At 34.5% G+C, this 19,284-nt stretch overlaps 1 protein-coding gene across 1 annotated transcript; it reads left to right on the top strand.

The window, feature by feature from the left end:
* The first annotated feature begins 258 nt into the window (after positions 1-258).
* LOC145674470 (uncharacterized) lies at positions 259-16,996 on the top strand. Its single transcript, XM_081744581.1, has 2 exons — positions 259-398; positions 12,921-16,996. Exons 1-2 carry the CDS (start codon positions 388-390, stop codon positions 13,372-13,374), a joined length of 465 nt encoding a protein of 154 aa, XP_081600707.1. The 5' UTR covers positions 259-387; the 3' UTR covers positions 13,375-16,996.
* The last annotated feature ends 2,288 nt before the right edge of the window (positions 16,997-19,284 follow it).

Consider the following 19,284-nt stretch of genomic DNA (forward strand, 5'->3'; position numbering starts at 1 on the left):
GATGAAAACCGGCTGAATAGCACCACTGAATATGAGCGTAATGCGGTAAGTAGTTGTTGAATATCCTGCCTCATTGCAATATGTTAGTTTTACAAAAAAAAAAAAAAAAAAAAAAAAAAAAAAAAAAAAAAAAACCGTACCCATCTCAATAATTGGTGATATTGTTTCCTAACTGAAAAAAAATATTCTAAGCATATATTTTTTTACCGTGCAAACAATTACATTTTTATTTCGTTCATATGCCTTCAAAATGGTTGACCAAGTCGTACGTCACTTCCTGCCAGTTGTCGTTACCGTGGGAACTGCAGACGTGACGTCTGGCTTTAAATTTCATTAGCGTACGAAGTGACTTAGGCCTGGAAGTTATTTTTACTTCGCTTGTGAAAAATGACAATAAGGTAACTCTAATTTTTAGGTAATTTAACATTTAATGATGCCGTGGTCACTATAACATAGCTTTTAGCTGTATGACGCAGCAGATCATTTAATAGCCTGGTTTTAAAATGTCGTCAGCCAGTCTACTTAAGATGGCTGCTGTCTGGTGTGTGAAAAAAAAAATACATAGATCAAAAGAAAGGGATAATATCAGATATTCAAAACTCTGTCAAATATTTCCTAAGTATAGTTATAAAAGTAAGTTTCCTGAGTCTAAAATTTAAAAATTCAAATCACAAGTTGTGTACGTGTTAAGTGTAAGTATGTCACTGTTGGGACAAAGAACAAAGAACAAAAGACAAAGAACAATCTGCTAGTTAACACTGTAGTTGTCACATATACAGTGGATAAATAAATAAGAATTTCTTTCGTCATAATAAAAAAGCTATTAACTATTATTGCCACCAAGAGTTGTACCTTTCAGTGCTACAAAAGTTCGATTTTTTTGACTTCCAAGCTATGCTATGCATAAGTGTCGGAATGGCTTTGTCCGTCCATTCTTTAACTGTATCTTTTATAGAATGGCTTTGTCCGCCCGTCCGTCAATCGAGAAGTATCAGAACAAGAACGGTAAACGATATCAAGATGTAGTTTCTTGTAATCGATTCAGTGTCTCAAGAATAGGTTCCATCTCCTCCGTTAACTTTCTATTCAAACCAGAAGTGGCTCAAATTTGTCATTTCCTGTTTCAACATTTTTCGCCGTAGAACAAAGCCTATAACAGATAGTGAGAGGCGGCCTTTGGGAAACGATTCATCGTGTCAAGGGAACGTATCGTGGCTATCACGACTCTACAAAAACAAAAAGTTGTTCAAATTTACTATCACTTCCGGTTTCAATACGAATTTCAATAAAGCAAGAACGATAGGAGATATCGAGATGCGCTTTTCTGTCATCGATTCAGATTCCCAACAGTATGTTCTACCTCCTTTTTTAACCTCCTATTCAGTTCGGAAGTAGTTAAAATTAACCGTTTCCGGTTTCAACATTTATCGTTATAGAACAGAAGTGGTAAAATATAACGACAAACGGTTTTCTGCAATCGATTCGGGATCTCAAGAGATCATACCATTATAACCCGCAACACTACCAAAACCGGAAGTGGTAAAAATTACTGCTACTTCCGGTTTTAATACTGATTTCCGTAAAGCAATAACGGTATGAGATATCGAGATACAGTCTTTTGCAATCGTTTCAGCTTCCTGAGAGTAGGTTCTATCTACTTCCTTATCCCTCTATTCAAATTGGAATTAGTTCAAATTAACGATTTCCGGTTTCAACTTTTATCGCTATAGAACAAAAAGAGTAAGGGACACCGAGTAATTTGGCTTTTTGGTATAGATTCAGGAGCCAAGGAACTACTGTTCAGCCGGTTCAAACCCGTTCGGTACAAACGGTTGTTAAAATTTTTGAGTTCATAGAACTGTTTGTTATAACCAGACATAACAGTAAATTTTACCCAGTTATACCAGGCACGGTATATTTTATTTTAACTATCTTTGTGTTTAGAAATTCTTACATCTACAGGGTTAAATATGTGATCTTTCAGAACAAAGTATAAGTATTTATATCTTAATATCAAATGCTCAGATAAGGGGCTGCAGTGGCTCACTGGTAGAGCGCTCACCTCTGATGCATGGGGTCCCTGGTTCGATCCCAGCTCACGCAAAGTGAACTTTGTAGTGGACAAATACCGTCTGCTCGGGTTTCTTCGGGGTTCTCCCGTTTCCTCCCACTTTCTTCATTCCACCATTTCATTCATTTCTCATCATCACTGTCTTCTTTAGCCTAACCGGCATAACTGTGGGACGTAAAACTCAAAGATTTCATTTTCAAATGCTCAGATATCAAGAATGAGAACTGTGACCACATGAGTGTAGTGATGAGGCATATTTATTTTTGATACTCATATATACCATTATCAAGAATTGTCGATCCATTGCTGGATTAAGGTCTTACCAATACTTTTCGACAACCATCTAATCCGGGATAATTCGTTTCCAAGTTGTTCGCAGCGCTACCTAGTTTGGTCACACCACTTTGTATTAGGGTGCTGTGTAGATCCCTACTTGTCACTTGTGGTAACCAGTAAAAAATTTCCTTTTGTCTACCTTGTATGGCTTGCTTTTGCTTCCTAAGAGAGTTATGTCTATCTCTGTACCTATCCATATCCATCTACTATCTCTCTCTCTCTCTCTCTCTCTCTCTCTTTTGCGCGCTCTCTCTCTCTATATATATATACAAGATGTTTCAAAACAACACCGACAACGTTTGGGAGGTGATTCCTGACACCAAGATAAGACAAAAAGTGAAGACCAACCTGGGTGCACCAATGCTTCCTTTCGGAGTTACACGCTGTCGAAGACATGAAAAAAATGTACTTTAAAGGCGCATAGCTCCAAAACTATGAGCACTACCCTAGTCGGATTCAGACTTCACTTAGGAACTAATATGTTCCCTATTCAAAAGTCCACGTTTCAGAATCCTAAGGTTCTCACGCAACAATTTTTATAGAGGGAGTTTGGCTATGGGGATACAATTTGAAGTACTCACCAACTACCTCTATAAAAATCGTTGGGAAGTACCGCAGAATTGTGAAACATGGATATTTGGATAGGATACATAGAAGTTCCTAAGTGAAGTCTTGACCCGACTACAGTAGGTCCCACAGTTTTGGAGCTATAGATATTTAAAGTTTGTTTTTTCATGTTTTGGGCAGACTGTAACTCCGAAAGGAAGCACTTGTGCTCCCAGGTTGGTCTATGCTTTTTGCCTTATCTTGGTGTCAGGAATCATCTCACAAACGTTGTCGGCATATAGGGTGTTTATATATAAATGGTTGTTATAAGTTTAGAATATCAGTACTGGGAACAGGTTCTTTCTTTGTTCTTCTTCATATATTGCAACGAGTAGTTATGGATATATTAAGTTTGAATATTGAATTCTCATAGGTTGGAAGTCTGTGAAACAAAACTTACTCGTTGTCGTTATTTTGTTTAGGTTGATGTAATCCATGGACAGATATCGTTGGTAAATCCACGTAAGGCGTATCTGTATGTTTTTAATTTTACAGGAAAGCAATTTGAAATTATTCTTATGACGTTATACCTTACTACTCATTTCATTTTCAAGCGTTCACCTCTGGTGCCTGGTGTCCTTGGTTCGATCCCAGCTCGCGCCAAGTGAATTTTGTAGTGAATAAACACCGTTTGCGTGGATTTTTCGGAGTTCTCCCGTTTCCTCCCACTTTCTTCATTCCGCCACTTCATTCATTTTTCATCATTACCGTCTCCTTTAGTCTAGCCGGCATAAACATGGGTAGTAAAACTTAAAGATTTCATTTTTATTTCATTTTCAATAGTGTTGCAAAAGTTTGTACCAAGAAAGCTTTGATCTTAATGTTTCTGAAGATAGTATTAAAGGTATAAAGTTATACGAAGAATTTCAAATCACTTTCCTGTATCGTTGATTTACCGACACTATATGCCCTACTTTTGGACTTATAGTTTAGTTAAATAGGAATTTAAATTTAGGAATTAAAATTAATTTTAAGCTATATCTCATTAATTATATACTATGTACTGTCATCTTGTTAGTATTATAATGAAGAATTTAATGAGGGTATGTTTCGGCATCCTCTTCAGCTCAATAAATGGCATGGTTCTCGTATAGCATCTATGTTCTTTTGTAGAGAAGACGCGCTAGTAAGTGTGTGTGTGTGTGTGTGTTGTTTGTGATCACAACACGAGAAAACGTCTGAACCGTTTGAAATGAATTTTTAGACATAATTATCTACTACCTCGAATTTGGTTTTCATCAAGTTACTTTGATTAAAATGTGTCTCCTAAGAGGGGAGTAGTGGTTCAAAATGTATGTGTGAAAATTTAGTTTCTGATGTCAAGTTAGGAAGATGAAACTAGGTACATAAACTAACTAAGTAACTCACTCTATGGTCTATGGAACCCGGGGGTTCAATGCAGCGTTCACAAAACCTCTTCATTAAATTTCGTCCTTTGTCAACTGGATACAATTCCTATTTTGTCTTCCAATTTCAGCGAGATCCATCATAATATTGTCTTCCCATCTATGCCTACGTCTTCCTAATGGACGTTTTTCAATTGGGCTTCCAGTTAAAACTTTGAAAGCGTTTCTATTGTAGCTACATGACCTGCCCACCTGAGCCTCCTAGCTTTGATGACCCTAACAATGTTTGGTAAACAGTATAACATATGTAGTTCCTCGTTATGAAGTTTCCGCCATTCTCCATTCCCGTTCCTCTTGGTTCCAAACATTCGTCTCAGGATCTTGTTCTCAAATAGCTTCAGTACACGTTCTTCCCTCAGAGTCAGCGACCATGGTTCGCAACCATACATCACAATAGGCATGATCATCGTTTTGTATATTTTAAGCTTCAAATTCCTCGACACAATTTTCTATACCCTCTCTTTATAAAAATGTATTAGTATGTTGCAACATAACCCTGGAATGTCTGGAGCAGATTCAACCGAACTTGATACACATATGACTTACAAGCTATAAACAAATATCCGCGAGGTACGACATCTCTGAGGGGTTGGGAAGGGTAAATATGTATAAATAATCGAAAAAGACTGATATTGGCGTCGAATTCATAATTTTCGTGGTTATGAATAGTGACACTCTCGATGAAGTCCAACATCAGCTCTCAGGGAGCTAAGACACCATTAACACCCCCTGGCGGTGGGGATAGGGTGACATTTAAACATAAGCGAAAACGACAGATGTAAGTATCGAATCTATAATTATGAGTGTCGCTGAAATGAATAGTGACACTCCAAATGCCGCTTAAGTAAAAAATTATCCCCCAGTAGAGGTGAGTGTAAACACGGTTCTAAATACTACCTTTAGCACATTTAAGGATGGGTGTGGTATTTAAAAACAATGGAAACCTATACGAATATTATTGTAGAATTCATAGTTTTCGGGATTTCTGAGATGAATAGTGACATTTTCTGATTCCATTTAAATCCAAGTTTAGCCCACATCAACATGGGAGCGACAAGGGATGAACAATAAAATGTCCAAAATGACCGACATTAGTGTCTGATCCATAGTTTTTGCGTGACTAAGATGAGTACTGACAATTCAAGTTCAGCCCTCATTTTATGATCCTAACAAGGTACTGTACATAAACTATTTATTTAAAATAAACGGACTGGTGTACCAGTTTTTAAAAATTCACGTTTTAAGGGAAAAGATAGGGTCATTTCCTATAATGTATTTCTTTCTTCACATTGAAAGCGATGTTGCCCGTTCTTTGTGATCGCATCACGGGGAAATGGTTGAAGAGTTTAAAATGAGTTTTAGAACATAGTTAGTGCTTGCCTTGAGCTAAGTTTTTATAGTGTTACTAGGATTGAAGGTCGTATTCTAAGAGAAGTAGGAGGGGTTGAAAATTTATGAAAAAATACAGTATCTCATGAGCATAGGCGGAGCTAGGAATTGTATGCTGGGGGGCAGACCTTTGGGTCGATCTCGGAGGTCTTGGTAGGTGGCCATTTTATAGGTGGCATTTTTATTTTGTATCAAAAAGTTGCCATACCCCCCACAACTCCGCCCATGCTCACGAGCCTGCCAAGGTAGGAAGATTAAATTCGGTATATACCTTCCTCATTAAAAATAAGGGGACAAATGATTCACCGTTCTTGAAAATTTTCATTTTAAGGGGGCGACCGGAGCCACGATAAAAACGAGCCTGAGCTACGTGCTAACTCAATCGAGAAATATTTCAAATGTATCACCCATTTCCCCATGATTATGAGACAGACATCGTTGATGTAATTTTTGATGTATTGATAAAAAAAAAAAAACAGGACATTGTCCTTCTTCCTTTTGAAAGCAGAATTTCCGAAAACGTTGGGGCACGTGTCCCCTTTTTCTTAATAAGGAGTTTATACACAAAGTTTCATCCCCTAACAACATACGGAGTTTGTGAGATACTCCACTTTTGGCACACATTGAAATTACCTCTCCTCTTTGGGACAGCATTTTAATAAAAGTGGGATGACAGAACCTTAGTCCAAATAGATATTATCTGTCACAATAAAAACTGCTTTTCTTGTTTGTACGCTAGTATATTTTGTCCCTTGTAGTAATGGAAAGTATGGGAAAATCAGTTCACTTAAGCCATTGATGGGCCATATTAAAACTTTTAAAGCTGTGTATCTTGATAAAAGAAAAAGAAAATATATTACGTTTGCAAATAGTTTACCCAACACATAACACAATAATGTAAAAAGGAAAGAAAACAGAAAAAACTGTTATATGGTAAGTCCCACACAGTAGAAATATAAATGTCAATTCAATATTTAAATTTTATCGCAGGAATATTGCACGTAAATATTTTTTATAGTGAGTATCGGTCTTATAAGTCTACAAATCTTCACGAAGTACACTTTTTTTTTTTTCGTGGAAAGAATAGCTATAAAATGTATTATTTAGATCTGCTTTCATTCTATTAGACTTTTCGTACTTTTTTGCTAAAGCAATAACATAAGGAAGTAAATATAATTCTACATCAAAAGTAAGGATGTTTTAGATGTTTCTTAAATTAATAAACTATACATATAAGTTTACATCCAAAACTAAATACACACGTACTTGAACGTAACGAGTTTCTATCACTTGACTCAATCAGCATTTGTGTCTCTGTCCATCTATTTTTTTCTGTTTCACTATTATTCTCGTAAAGTTTATTCGATTTTAATCAAAATTGGTATGTGCTTTTCTCCAATCTTTCTAAACAACCTTATTGTTTGACATTGCAAGTTTCTATCATGAATAAAGGTGGAAAAGGGAATAAAATCTCCCCAATGTTGCAAATTTTCACATATAGAAAATAATTTTCTGGTAGGAACTAGACAACTTATTTATTACTCGCTAAAACGTACGAAATATTTTCTTTAGAATATTCCAATTATCTCTAATGGTTACAGTTGAAAACGGTCAAGGATAAGTTTGTAAAAAGGGTAAAGTTCTCCAAGTTTCATTATTGAAATAATATAAGAAAATAATATCTTTGATAACTTTCACAAAAATAATTTAATTTTGACGCAATATGGCATATCCTTTCTTTAAGGCTTCCCAATCACACTCTGCATGGAATAAAAGTCTGTCAAAAATTTAAAGCTGAATTGCAATGAAAAAAAAATGAATCTGTTTCACGGTACTTTTCGTCAAATATATATTTGATTCTTAGTAACATAACGCATATATTGTTTGAGATTTCCAAGGATTCCCCCTAGATGCAGTTAAAGTCCGTAAAGAATAATGGGTATATTTATTTTACCAATCAAAAAACATAACTTTACCACCATACCACTATAACTTTCGTAAACAAGTATTCGGTGTTTGTGGAATATAGGAAGATTTCCAATCACATCCAACACTTGGGTATAGAATCAATCCGGGATGGGGCAATGAATTTAATTTTCTCCTTGCAATTTAGAAAATATATCTTATGATAGCTTTCGTTAAAAAGAAAATGATTTTCATAGTTTATCTGGACTGGAAGTGAATTCGACAGGACATGGACGCTCTCTTGACGTGAGTGATGAAGTCCAGCTGCAATAAACCGTAACCTTAATAACTCGTATTATCATGCTAATACAACTGCTTTTGCTTTGAAGACAGATTTATGACACAAAGTATAGTTCCGTTCTTCTTCAACTAGAATTTGAACAGCTGATGTAGCCTGCGGTGTTCCATTAATAGGTTTTGGAATAGTCCATTTTCTGGTCTCCCTACTCTGCATGACGATTTAGCTACTTCCTCACAGTTCTGGGACCACAACCAAAATCTAGAGTAATAAGAAACAACTTTTTGACCATTAGCAGCATGAACAATAATCACGCCTTTTTGAGTGGTAGTCAAATCTAAGGGCCTAAGGTATTCAGACGTCCAGCTTTTTTTCTGATTCTCAAACGGGACACCTAAACGTCCCATTTTTAAACAAAAATCAAGAAAGTGGCTCGTAAGTGTTATTTAAAATATAAATGATAAGGGCAAATTCTTAGCTCTTTCCTAGAACTATTTTTCGTGCCAACATTCATTGGGAATTTTTAGGACATGCAGTTCACCCTATTTCTCTAGTGACCAGTGTGTGTTGCTTCGGTGCAAATGGTGCCGGCTTCGATTCCCGAGGAGAGCACAAAAGTAAATTTTACAATTAATCACTTTCTTTAATCACCTTTCTCCTTTAACCTAAAGGACGTAACCATGGGAAATTAAACATAGTAGTTTCATTTTATGTCGTTTTAGGCCATGACTGAAACTTTGAGATATTCTTGAGTGATTAAAATTTTTGAGTGCATTACTTGGGTATTTTGTTTCTTGAAAGTATTGCTGACGCCCAATGCAATATGGGAATCAGCGGTCGATAGATCATATACGTCCTGTTTTTTATAAATCAAAATTCTTGTCACTTTAAAGAGCATCTAGTTCTAGGCATCTTTGCTGACAACAATTAAACCAAGGACGAAATATTCCACTGAATGAATGGATGCAAAGGCGTCTGTTAAGGAGTAATATCATGTATTGATGTATTTATTGAAATTATGTTTCATTATTATGGGAGCTATTATTCTTATTTTTGTAGAGAAACAAGTTACTATTCACATATACAAATAATCATATTTCCTTCCTTCTTTTAAAAAAAATGACAAGTGTGAACTTGATTTAGGTGTGAGACTGTCGATTTATTGTTTTCTCCTTTGCAACTTGTTCAGTGAGTCACCACTGAACGCTATGGGACGAGAGAGCAAAACAATATTACCTCAGGCGTTCTTTGAAATCCGTGTCTTATCTCTGTTTTAACTATGAAGTTTTTAAACAAAATTCTGATACGCCAATAAAATACTGGGCTGCTGAGAAACCATAAAGCGAATAGGAAAAAATATATTAGTTATATTCTATTTGTGTGACGCTATTACAAATTTCAGTATGCTGGAAAAAAAATTCGTCCACTATTTAAAAATAGTATGATCAATAATCTAGCATTGTTCCCGTGTGGAAAGACAATATGTATCTTGGAACTGTATAATCCATTTGGAAACATTCGTATAAGATTTTTTTTAAAGTAACATTTTATGGTTATGATCTTTATGCTGAGGAAGACAATGGCAAATGTATATTTGTATAATGAACTTAAAGTAATTGTTACAACGATGATGTGGAAGCATCAAAGTATACTCTCAGTCTTACAGCTCGATGTGCGAGACTTGGGTTCCATTCCTTGTGAGAGCTCATTTGCTTCGAGATCTCACGATAAGCTGTAGGTCCATATCTCATATAGTCTCGGTGCTGAAGGGGACGCCAAACTCTCAACTAACCAACTCATCAGTCTTAAAGGTCATAAGATTGAGGAAAGAAACTGTTTGTGATTCGTGAAGTGTTGTAATTAATCTAAAAATTATGCATGGAGCAACTTCTGCGTAAACCCAAAAACAGATTAAAGTCATAAATCGGGATATAAAAACTGACTTCTCTCTGAACCATCGTGACCCATAATTAAACTTCGGATTTTCAATTTCCAAAAATTGTGCATCTAGTTTCCTAATATAGGGCGAAACATCCTTCAATGTATTCTAAACTTTATGAAATATATTGCAAGAAACAATGCCTTTAAAAATATTAACTGGTTAAACGTTGAAAAGCCATACACAAGCTAGTTGAAATTCTCGTTCTTCCAAAAGGAAGAAAAAACTTGGAAATATTATTTGTGATGTATTTAAACGCCTTCCCCCAATAGGATACGTATTTCAATCAAACCAAAATGATGAAAACTTAAGTCAATTCAAGTTTTATGTTGAAGATTCATGTCAAATAGTTAAAACGTTTCCTTACTTTGGCCAGTTTATGACTACAAAATCGGAAATTAAGATATTGTAGCAATTGCCTCCTTTCTCAGCCAGAGGCGCAATTTTCGAACGCGATAAAGCATGTATCACACATTTTAATAATAATGCCAAGTTTCATCCAAGTTAATTTATATGCCAAGTTTCATCTTCCTATGATGAAAGGTTCGTGGGATACTGTATTGTTTTTGGCGTTCATTTTTAATCCTTTTTTCTCAGCTTAGAATATGTATTGTATTGAAAGTAACATGATAAAAACCCGGCGAGATAGCTAAAAAATGGTCAGCTGGCAAACTTGCATTCTGTCTAGAGAATGGACACTTATACATAAACACAAAATTTCATATTGAAGTGTACACGATTGAAAGTTGTGGAGGTTTGAATTGAGGTTCAACGTTGAATGCCAATTAAAAAAAAAAAACAAATTTTGATGCACCTTTAATCGGTCAAAAATAATTATAGCACAGCTGTGCTGTTTAGACACGCGTACGACAAAAGAGTAACATATTCACAGCATACCAAAACTATGCGTGCACGTAAAGAAGTGTCCTTCCTATGTCCGCTAAGTTTTTTAATAATCTCCCAAGTTATTTGAAGGATATCAAAAGCATGCTGAATTTCAAAAATGAACTATTTAATTTTTTGTGTAACAAAATGTATTACGATATTAATGAATACTTGGGCGATAGTTTGTAAATTAATGCAATATCAATTATATTGAAATGTCTTCTTATTATTTGACAAGTCCTATGTACTGGTCTCTGACCAATAATGTACGACATGAATGAATAGAAGAATGAATGAATGAATAAATAAATAGCCGAGCGGCTTGGGTGAGTAATCTGTTAATCAGATGTTCATGTGTTGAAACCTCTAAAAAGTTTATTTTTTATTTTACTTTATTTGTTTTTTGTAAGCGTCAAATCCTTTTTTCATTGACTTCCAATGCCAAACTTCAAATTCTCATTACTTCTGTCCGCGTGCGTACTTCTATCAACAATGTTATATTTGGGCTCGGTTGACCAGACTTTGTATTCAAGTTTGGTCAAATTCCCAGTGGGTGCCAGCTGACCATTTGCTAGTAAGTACTAAACATCTTCAAATTTCATTGTAAAGGTTTCCCCGTTTTCTCGTAATAATTGGACAGACAATATTAATGTCAGTTTTATATATTGAACAAATATTTGAAAGTTGCCCTCGTTTTACCTTAAAAATGGAATTTTTGAAGACGATGGAGCATGTGCTCACGATTTCTTTAATAAGGTGTTTATATACGGAGTTTCGCCTCTCTAACATAGTAAGCTCATAAGATATTTTATGGCTCGCGTACCTTTTAAACCCATCTTTCTCTTATGATACACAATGTTAACGAATGTAACATGATAAAAACCCGACTGGAGCAAATTGCTAAATCCGTTATGATAAAAGACATCATTTCAAACGGCTTATCTGTTTTGCTGTGGTTATGAGACCTTGATGTTATTCTTAAATATTGAGAGACAGAGAGATTCTCCTTTTCTCTCTTTAAAAGTGAAATTTCTAAAATCCCTTGAACACATACCCACTCGTTTTCAATAGGAAATTTATATACAAAGTTTTGTCTTCCTAACATGAGATTCTCTATTATTGGCACGCAATTTGGACTCTCTCTTCTCCCTTAGGATAACCCAGTTCGAGGCATGTATTACCTGTGCTCAAAAAATTCCTTTCAAACGGTTGAGCCATTTCTCGTTATGATAGACAAGTTTTTTTTTTCATTCGTATAATATAGATATATATTAATAGTATTGGTGCTGTCCTGTATGCATGTTATTTCTTGATATAAAAAAATGAGTTGTGATATTTAATGTGGTGAAGAATACATAATACTTTCAATGTTATGAACAGTCAAGCTATGAATTTAATATGTAAAATTTATCTTATGTTGAATGTAATCTATCACACTAGTAACAACCTTATGTTATATTCCTAAACACTGTTCAGTTTCATTTCTCAAGAGATTTTCTTTCCTCTCTAGCAGTTATTTTATCAATAGTTTACTAAACACTTGAACCAGACTTGTACATGAATAGTCTTTAAAACTTCTTCCCATACCATTGTCATAACTGTCCCAGTTGAATACTTCAGAACGGAAGCACAATTTGAGTAGTTTTCAGTAAATTAAAAAGAATGTAATTGTCTGTACAATCCAGTCTCGAAACTCGGTGAAACTGTATACGTTCTACCGTTATTCCTAAAATAAATTTTCCCAAACGGAAAGAACTTTGTCCCTGACTGTACAAACTGTATCTTTTGACTCAGTCTGTCACAGAGACGGCTCGTGAGAAAAGTCATACTACTAAAAGTGTTTTATTTCTTCAAACTATGGGAAGACAAGTTATCTAATACTCTTTTAATAATAATTGTTGTACACTCCTGTTTTCTTTAGTTTTAAGAGACAACATTTTAAATTTTATAGGTTTGACTTTCCTCACGAACCGCATTTTCAGGATTTTTTAATATAGTTAGCAAAACCATTGTATATTATATATAATTTATACGCTATCTTAAAGTTTGGAAGTTTTTAATTTTATGCAATTTTTTTCTTTTAAGCGATGGTGGCAAGGCAAAAGACTCCAACATTTTCAGATGTACGAACCATTTGATAACTCTTACTGAAAAGTTCTTAGTGAACAGATATTCAGAGATCCTCAAAGTGTATCTGGATCCAGACTTCAGTCGTCCGTGCTGTGAGGAGCTGGAAACCATTTACGAAGAGCCGTTCCGTGAAAATGGCTATTTCCAACCGGTTGGTGAGAAGAAGCGAAGATATCTGGAGATGAAGGGGCCCATGCCGAGAAAAATACGACAGCGACTGGCTCGTAGGAAGAGATTAATACAAAGACTTAAACAAAGAGCGGACATATTCAGGCAGAGAAGATTAAGAAGATACATCAAAAAAGTGCGCCAACGCCTAAACGAGCTGCGTTTCACATGCTTATCTGCTCCTCTGGGAAATATGGGAGCCTATAGGATTCCTCCAGGCTATAGTGAAATCTTTTTGTAGCTTCAAGCATACGTATTGGTGAGTTACCACAGTGGCATACGCAAAGAGAAATGTTCCCTAGTTTTGGACAAGGTATTATGAAAAAGTAAAGATGCGTTAAAAAAAAAAAAAAAAAAAAAAAAAAAAAAAAACGGAAACAATATCAATTTGAGAGCTTTAACCCTCCTTTGAAGAAATTCTATGCATGCTACTTAATTACTCATGTCCGTTTTATTTCAGTTATTTCTTATTTAGTTTATTTCTATCAAGTTCTAATGGAGCTTAATCTAGTTTTTTTAGTGAGTTACAAGGTCAAAGTATTTTCTTAAGGCACAAAATATGTATTAATTTTATTGATTTACTAAAATCAACTGGGAAATGCAATCAAAATAATGTAGCTTTAAGTAAATACCTTAACTAATCTTGTACCAAAGTTTGAATATTTCTAGAAATACTAACTCCAATATCCTTTGATATGGTCTCTTAAAAGCTCAAATCCTGACCGGTTAATTGAGCCTTACAAGACATAATTTGGTGAAAAATTCCTTGCTAGAAAAAAATTGAAAACTTTAAAATAACACAATTTTTCTTGATGTAAAATTTGATTAAATAAAATGTTGATTATAGTCATAAGACTTCGAATCACTTCTTAAGAAATACGATCATGGATGAATTCTGTTGTTTTGTGTATGTATAAATTATTTTCATGTAGAAAACATGACTTCATGTAAACTGTTTGTGTAGCTCAAGTAAACTGTTTGTGAAGCAGAAAACAAAGGTGACAGGAGAGTTGTTAGTATTAGGTATATACATGAACTATAAGTTTGTTGTAAATTAGAAAACTAGCAACACGAATTTTTAGAATTTGAAATGTTATCCGTTGAAAAATGAATAGATCTTGTACAATAATCTATCGTACGTATTTTCATAATAAGATCTACCAATGATATAAACATATAAATAAATAAATAAATAAATAAAACATCGATTAACTGAGACTTACTTGGTAGGTCTTGTTTAGATTCAAAGCACTGTTAGCAATTAGCTGGTCATTAAACACTTTCATTCCCAGCGTTTAATTAAAATATCAGCATAACTGATCACTCTAGAAAACTTTTCATATTCTAGTGAAATGATGAGAAATTTGTTCAGTATAGAACCACTGAGAATACAATTAGATATGTATTTTTTTCATGGTAAGATAATATAAATAATTGTATAGTACTATGGTGATTGTAATGCACTTTATTTTAATATGTTGATCTAAAAAGGATTGGAATTTCGGTCAAGGTAGAGCAATACAACAAACTATAATTGTTGTAAGATTGTGTTTATATATAGTAAAGAGCCTGTCCGGTTTGCCATAAGGACCAGAGTGTATCACGTGATCAGATCAAAAGTTACGTTGCGTGCTAAATCTAGTCTAGAAATTACAAATCCAGATGTGAGATATTTCAAGCACGTAACTTGCGCGTAAGGCGCCCTGGGTAATTCGATACTTTATCATTATTATTAATTTCACTGAAACAACTTGACTTTTGACAATGTTCTATCCATATTTACCTTACCTGCTATATATTGTTGTTAAGCTTTTCATTATGTTTTTCCTGTAAGCTTTCAATTAGCCATCTCCTTATTATAGTTTTGAGATATGTGGACGACTTCATTTTGTTTCGTTCATTTTCCATTGACTTTCGCGATTTTTTACTATTTTCCATCCATTTTAGGGCAATTTCTTTCCTGAATGTAGAATCTACATAGTCTGTTCTATATTTAACCTGAATTTTAACAATCTCCCTCTTTTGGTTTTTGAGATAAGTAGAGGAATTATTTGATTTTCATTGATTTTTCACTGGCATTAATGTTAACGTTTCGCGCTTTTTGACAATGTTCCATCCATCCATTTTAGAACAATTTGCTTTCAGAATATAGAATCGACATAATTTCCTCTACATTTAAGGTGAATTTCGTGCTTTTTGACTATGTTCCATCCACTTTAGGGCAATTTGCTTTTGAAATATAGAATCTACATAGTCTCTTCTACATTTGAATGGGATTTCAGCCATCACCCCCAAAGTCTCTACACATCATTGCAAAAGGATAGACCCTTTGTTCAGTACAGATTTAGTGAGAATACACTTGGGTATTTTTGTCTTGGTAAGAGAATATAAATAATTGTATGGCACTATGGTAATTGTAATGTACCTTTTTTGTATGTTGATCTAGAAAAAAGTTGGAACTTGGATCTAGATAAAGTAACACAACAAACCATAATTACTTATGTTGACAGATTGTGTTGACATTTAGTAATATTGTAAAAGAAAAATGTATTTATAAGTCTCGTACTTGTTTCAATTAAAACTTCTTGTATCTTTAAATCTTGATAATGTTGTCACACAACTGTAAGGCAATACTACACCGCCTTATGCAGAGTCGTTTTGACGTGTGATGAGCGTCATATTAAAGGCTTGATTACTGTAGGAAACATGGTAGTCGAACTCTTTAGTATAGCACTAATCACACGTCAGAACGACTCTGTATAAGGCTCACAATTTCTTATCATAAAATATAGATCAGCTAAATAAATGCAAAATAAATTAACGATAATTAGCACAGAATATTGTAGTTATATCAGTCAATTTTAAAACTCAAATTAGGAAATTTATTCCCTTTTGGTAATATTTTTAAACGTTTCGTCACAAAATATAACACAAACAAAAAACTTGATTTCATGATTGAAAAGAACTTCATAATCAGTGATGCTATTTAGCCGGTTCACTAGATGTGCATTTCCCGTTTGCCTCAGTTGCGTTATTACAGTTGTAGAATCGGGCAGCGGTGCTATTCAGCTGGTTCGCTAGAACCGTTTGTTATACCCGGACATAACAAATTTAACCCAATTATGCCCAGGAACAGTAAATTTTACTTAAACTATCTTTGTTTTCAGAAATTGTTACAGCTATATGATCTCTCAAAACAAAGTATAAGCGTTTATTTGTTAATCTCAAATGCTCGGATATCAAGAATGAGAACTTAGTTCACATAACTGTAGTGGTGAGGGTTATTTGTATTTGAAACACATACATACCATTATCAAGAATTATTGATCCTTTACTAGATTAAAGCCTTTCCAATAGCTTTTGACAACCATCTACCTTGATAATTCGTTTCCGAGATATTCGTAGTACTACCTAATTTGGTCATACCATCTTGTATTACGATGCTGTTCAGGTCCGCACTTGCCACTTGTGGTATCCGGTAAAAAAAAAAAAAAAAAAAAAAAAAAAAAAAAAAAAAAAAGCCTATCCATCTACTATCTCTCGCCTCTCTCTCTCTCTCTCTCTTTCTACCTATCTATCTATCTCTATAATAATAGTAGATAATAGTAGCTTGAGTACAAACTAGATGTGTAATATATGTTATGTATAGAGTTCCAAAACTTTGAGCTTCTGAATCAAATTTTATGTTTACTCTAGAAATAAGTAAAGAAACACTTAGTATTATAAATTTTAGAACTGGATATGCCTGTCTATGGTGTTAAGCAGTCACAAAATTGATGTCTGCGGTAAATTTTAAATATACTTTTCATATAGATATACTCTTGATCTTCTAAAATAAGAGACAATAAATATCTTGAAACTCAGCAGTGTCTTGGTCCTTTTTAACATTTTAAACCTAGTTTCACAATATACAATGCTAATCAAATAACTTGTTTGTACATTTTAAAAAGAACTTTTTAATAATAGGGGAGAAATTGGTAATATGGAACACTTTTTGCTTTTCCACAATCAATCGAGAAGTTGGTGACTGAATACTTTTGATATGTCATATGAAAATTTACACTTTTATCTATATATTCCCGAAAGCATATTCAAAACAGTACACTAAGTTTTGAATTTTACCATTTTGAGAAACCCTTTCAAAACTGGGGGCTTGGAAAATAGAGAAGCAATATGAAACAATGTTTAAAAAAAAAGAGCCGAATTCCCTCAGTTCTACCTGATTTATAATTCTCTATAATTCTTTATAATTCTCTAGGAAATGAGCCTGGCGTCCATATGCAGTTTTATTACAGCACAGAGTGTGAAGAAATAAATAGGCTAATTATAGCCTAAATGTTAATGTAAGGAAAAACACAGATCTACGCATTCAAAACTGAAATATGGAAATTATCTTATTATGTTTAAGACTCTTGAGAATAAAAGGTACAAACGTAAGCGTTTTTATCATATGAAGAATAATCAAGGTAAGGCCAACAGTGACACAGTGCGCACGGAACACATTACTTACAGGGTTTACATTCCGACTTCTCACGGCAGAAATAAACATTCCCAGGTTGTAGATATTAATGAAAGAGGAAACAACCGATTTTTTAACACACCAGATCATCTGTAGAAGTGAATTCTATAACGCACAAAGAGTGAAAAGTGACTGACTGGACCGGGACTCAAACCCGGGACCTTGAGCACACCGACTTCGAGAGTGTGACTGTTCTGAGAAGCGGACTAGGTGGCTTAGTGGTTAATGCATTGGCACGGTATGCCAGAGGTCCTGGGTTCGAGTCTCGGTCCAGTCAGTCACTTTTTGTGCATTATTCAGAGGTTGTGTTGTCAAGAGCATCCTTTCCAAGACTTCAGACAGATCTAAAGAACCAGAAGCGATGGAAACATCATTGCCAGATTCTGCATCGTCTTTCTTACTATTCAAATTTATCTTTCTCTCATTGGGGCAGTTCTAGATGTTCTCGACGTTTCGCAACCGATGGGATTATGTTCACTGGCACCTGGACCTTCTGTATTTGCAGTGTTTGACAAAGTATTCCGTTTAGCGTACCGTTCTCGAACTTCATATATAGGCTTAATATTCCCTTACTGTCAAACAGAATTTTACTCTTTTTTTTTTTCTGAGCGTAGCCAAATGTCTTGTTGGAAATGTGCAGAAGAAGAAAAGTTGAAATAGTGATAATTTCAGCCTTTTCTATCAACAATATATAATTTTGGAAATGTAAAAGTATTATTAGTATAGTGGTTTTCAAAGCTAAACCAAGTTTTCTTATCAGCAGTAAAACTGTCATATGGTTGAAAGCGGCCACGTGCGGTTTGTCAACCTGTTGGATGTTGGTTGTTGGTATTACAAAAGCTTAGCCGCTCTCCCTGTCGCCAGGGTAAACAATGAAGTCTCGTACTATTCTTCCTGAGTGTTGCAAACCAATAAACAGATACATAAAACCAGAATAACCATTTAAAATAGGGATAAAATACGTAGGGGTCTACAGGTCATTCAACAAGTAATTTTCTCTCCTATTAATACTATAATAATAATAATAATAATAATAATAATAATAATAATAATAATAATAATAATAATATGATAGTTTTTACGTCCGAGCTTTTTCGGGCTACTGTGCATTTTCGGTAATGCTCGGAAAATAGAATAGATCCTGGACCGCACGTTGTACCGATATTGTATTTTTACCCGTATGAATCGGGTTTGCCCGATTGAACCGTATGAATAGGGATGACCTGATAATCCCGATTTTATGAAAACAAGCTTAGTCTGTCATTATTGTAAATGATGTGTTGTTTCACTTTATTATGATAACACAAATTGTTCTAATTATTATGTACGAACTCATAACGAGTCTATCGGGTCAAACGGTCCAAACAGGTCAAACACGGGTCAAACGGGTTTATCAGGTCTAAGGATCGAGTAAACCAAACGCAATGGGTATCGGGCGGGTACAGTTTACCCGAAAAGTTCAAGCACTAATTATAGGTTAAAGTCAATACGTAAGAGCTCTAATTGTTTGCATACACTTTTTTTCTTTTTTCTTTCTTTTTTTTAGTTAGCCGACCAACGAACTTGCGGATACATAAATATAAATGCTCAAATCTAAATTATTGCATTATATTATTGAAATGAGCATCAACG

Source organism: Thermobia domestica, chromosome 17, assembly GCF_964235325.1.
Source record: "Thermobia domestica chromosome 17, izTheDome1.hap1.1, whole genome shotgun sequence".
NCBI classification, from domain to species: domain Eukaryota; kingdom Metazoa; phylum Arthropoda; class Insecta; order Zygentoma; family Lepismatidae; genus Thermobia; species Thermobia domestica.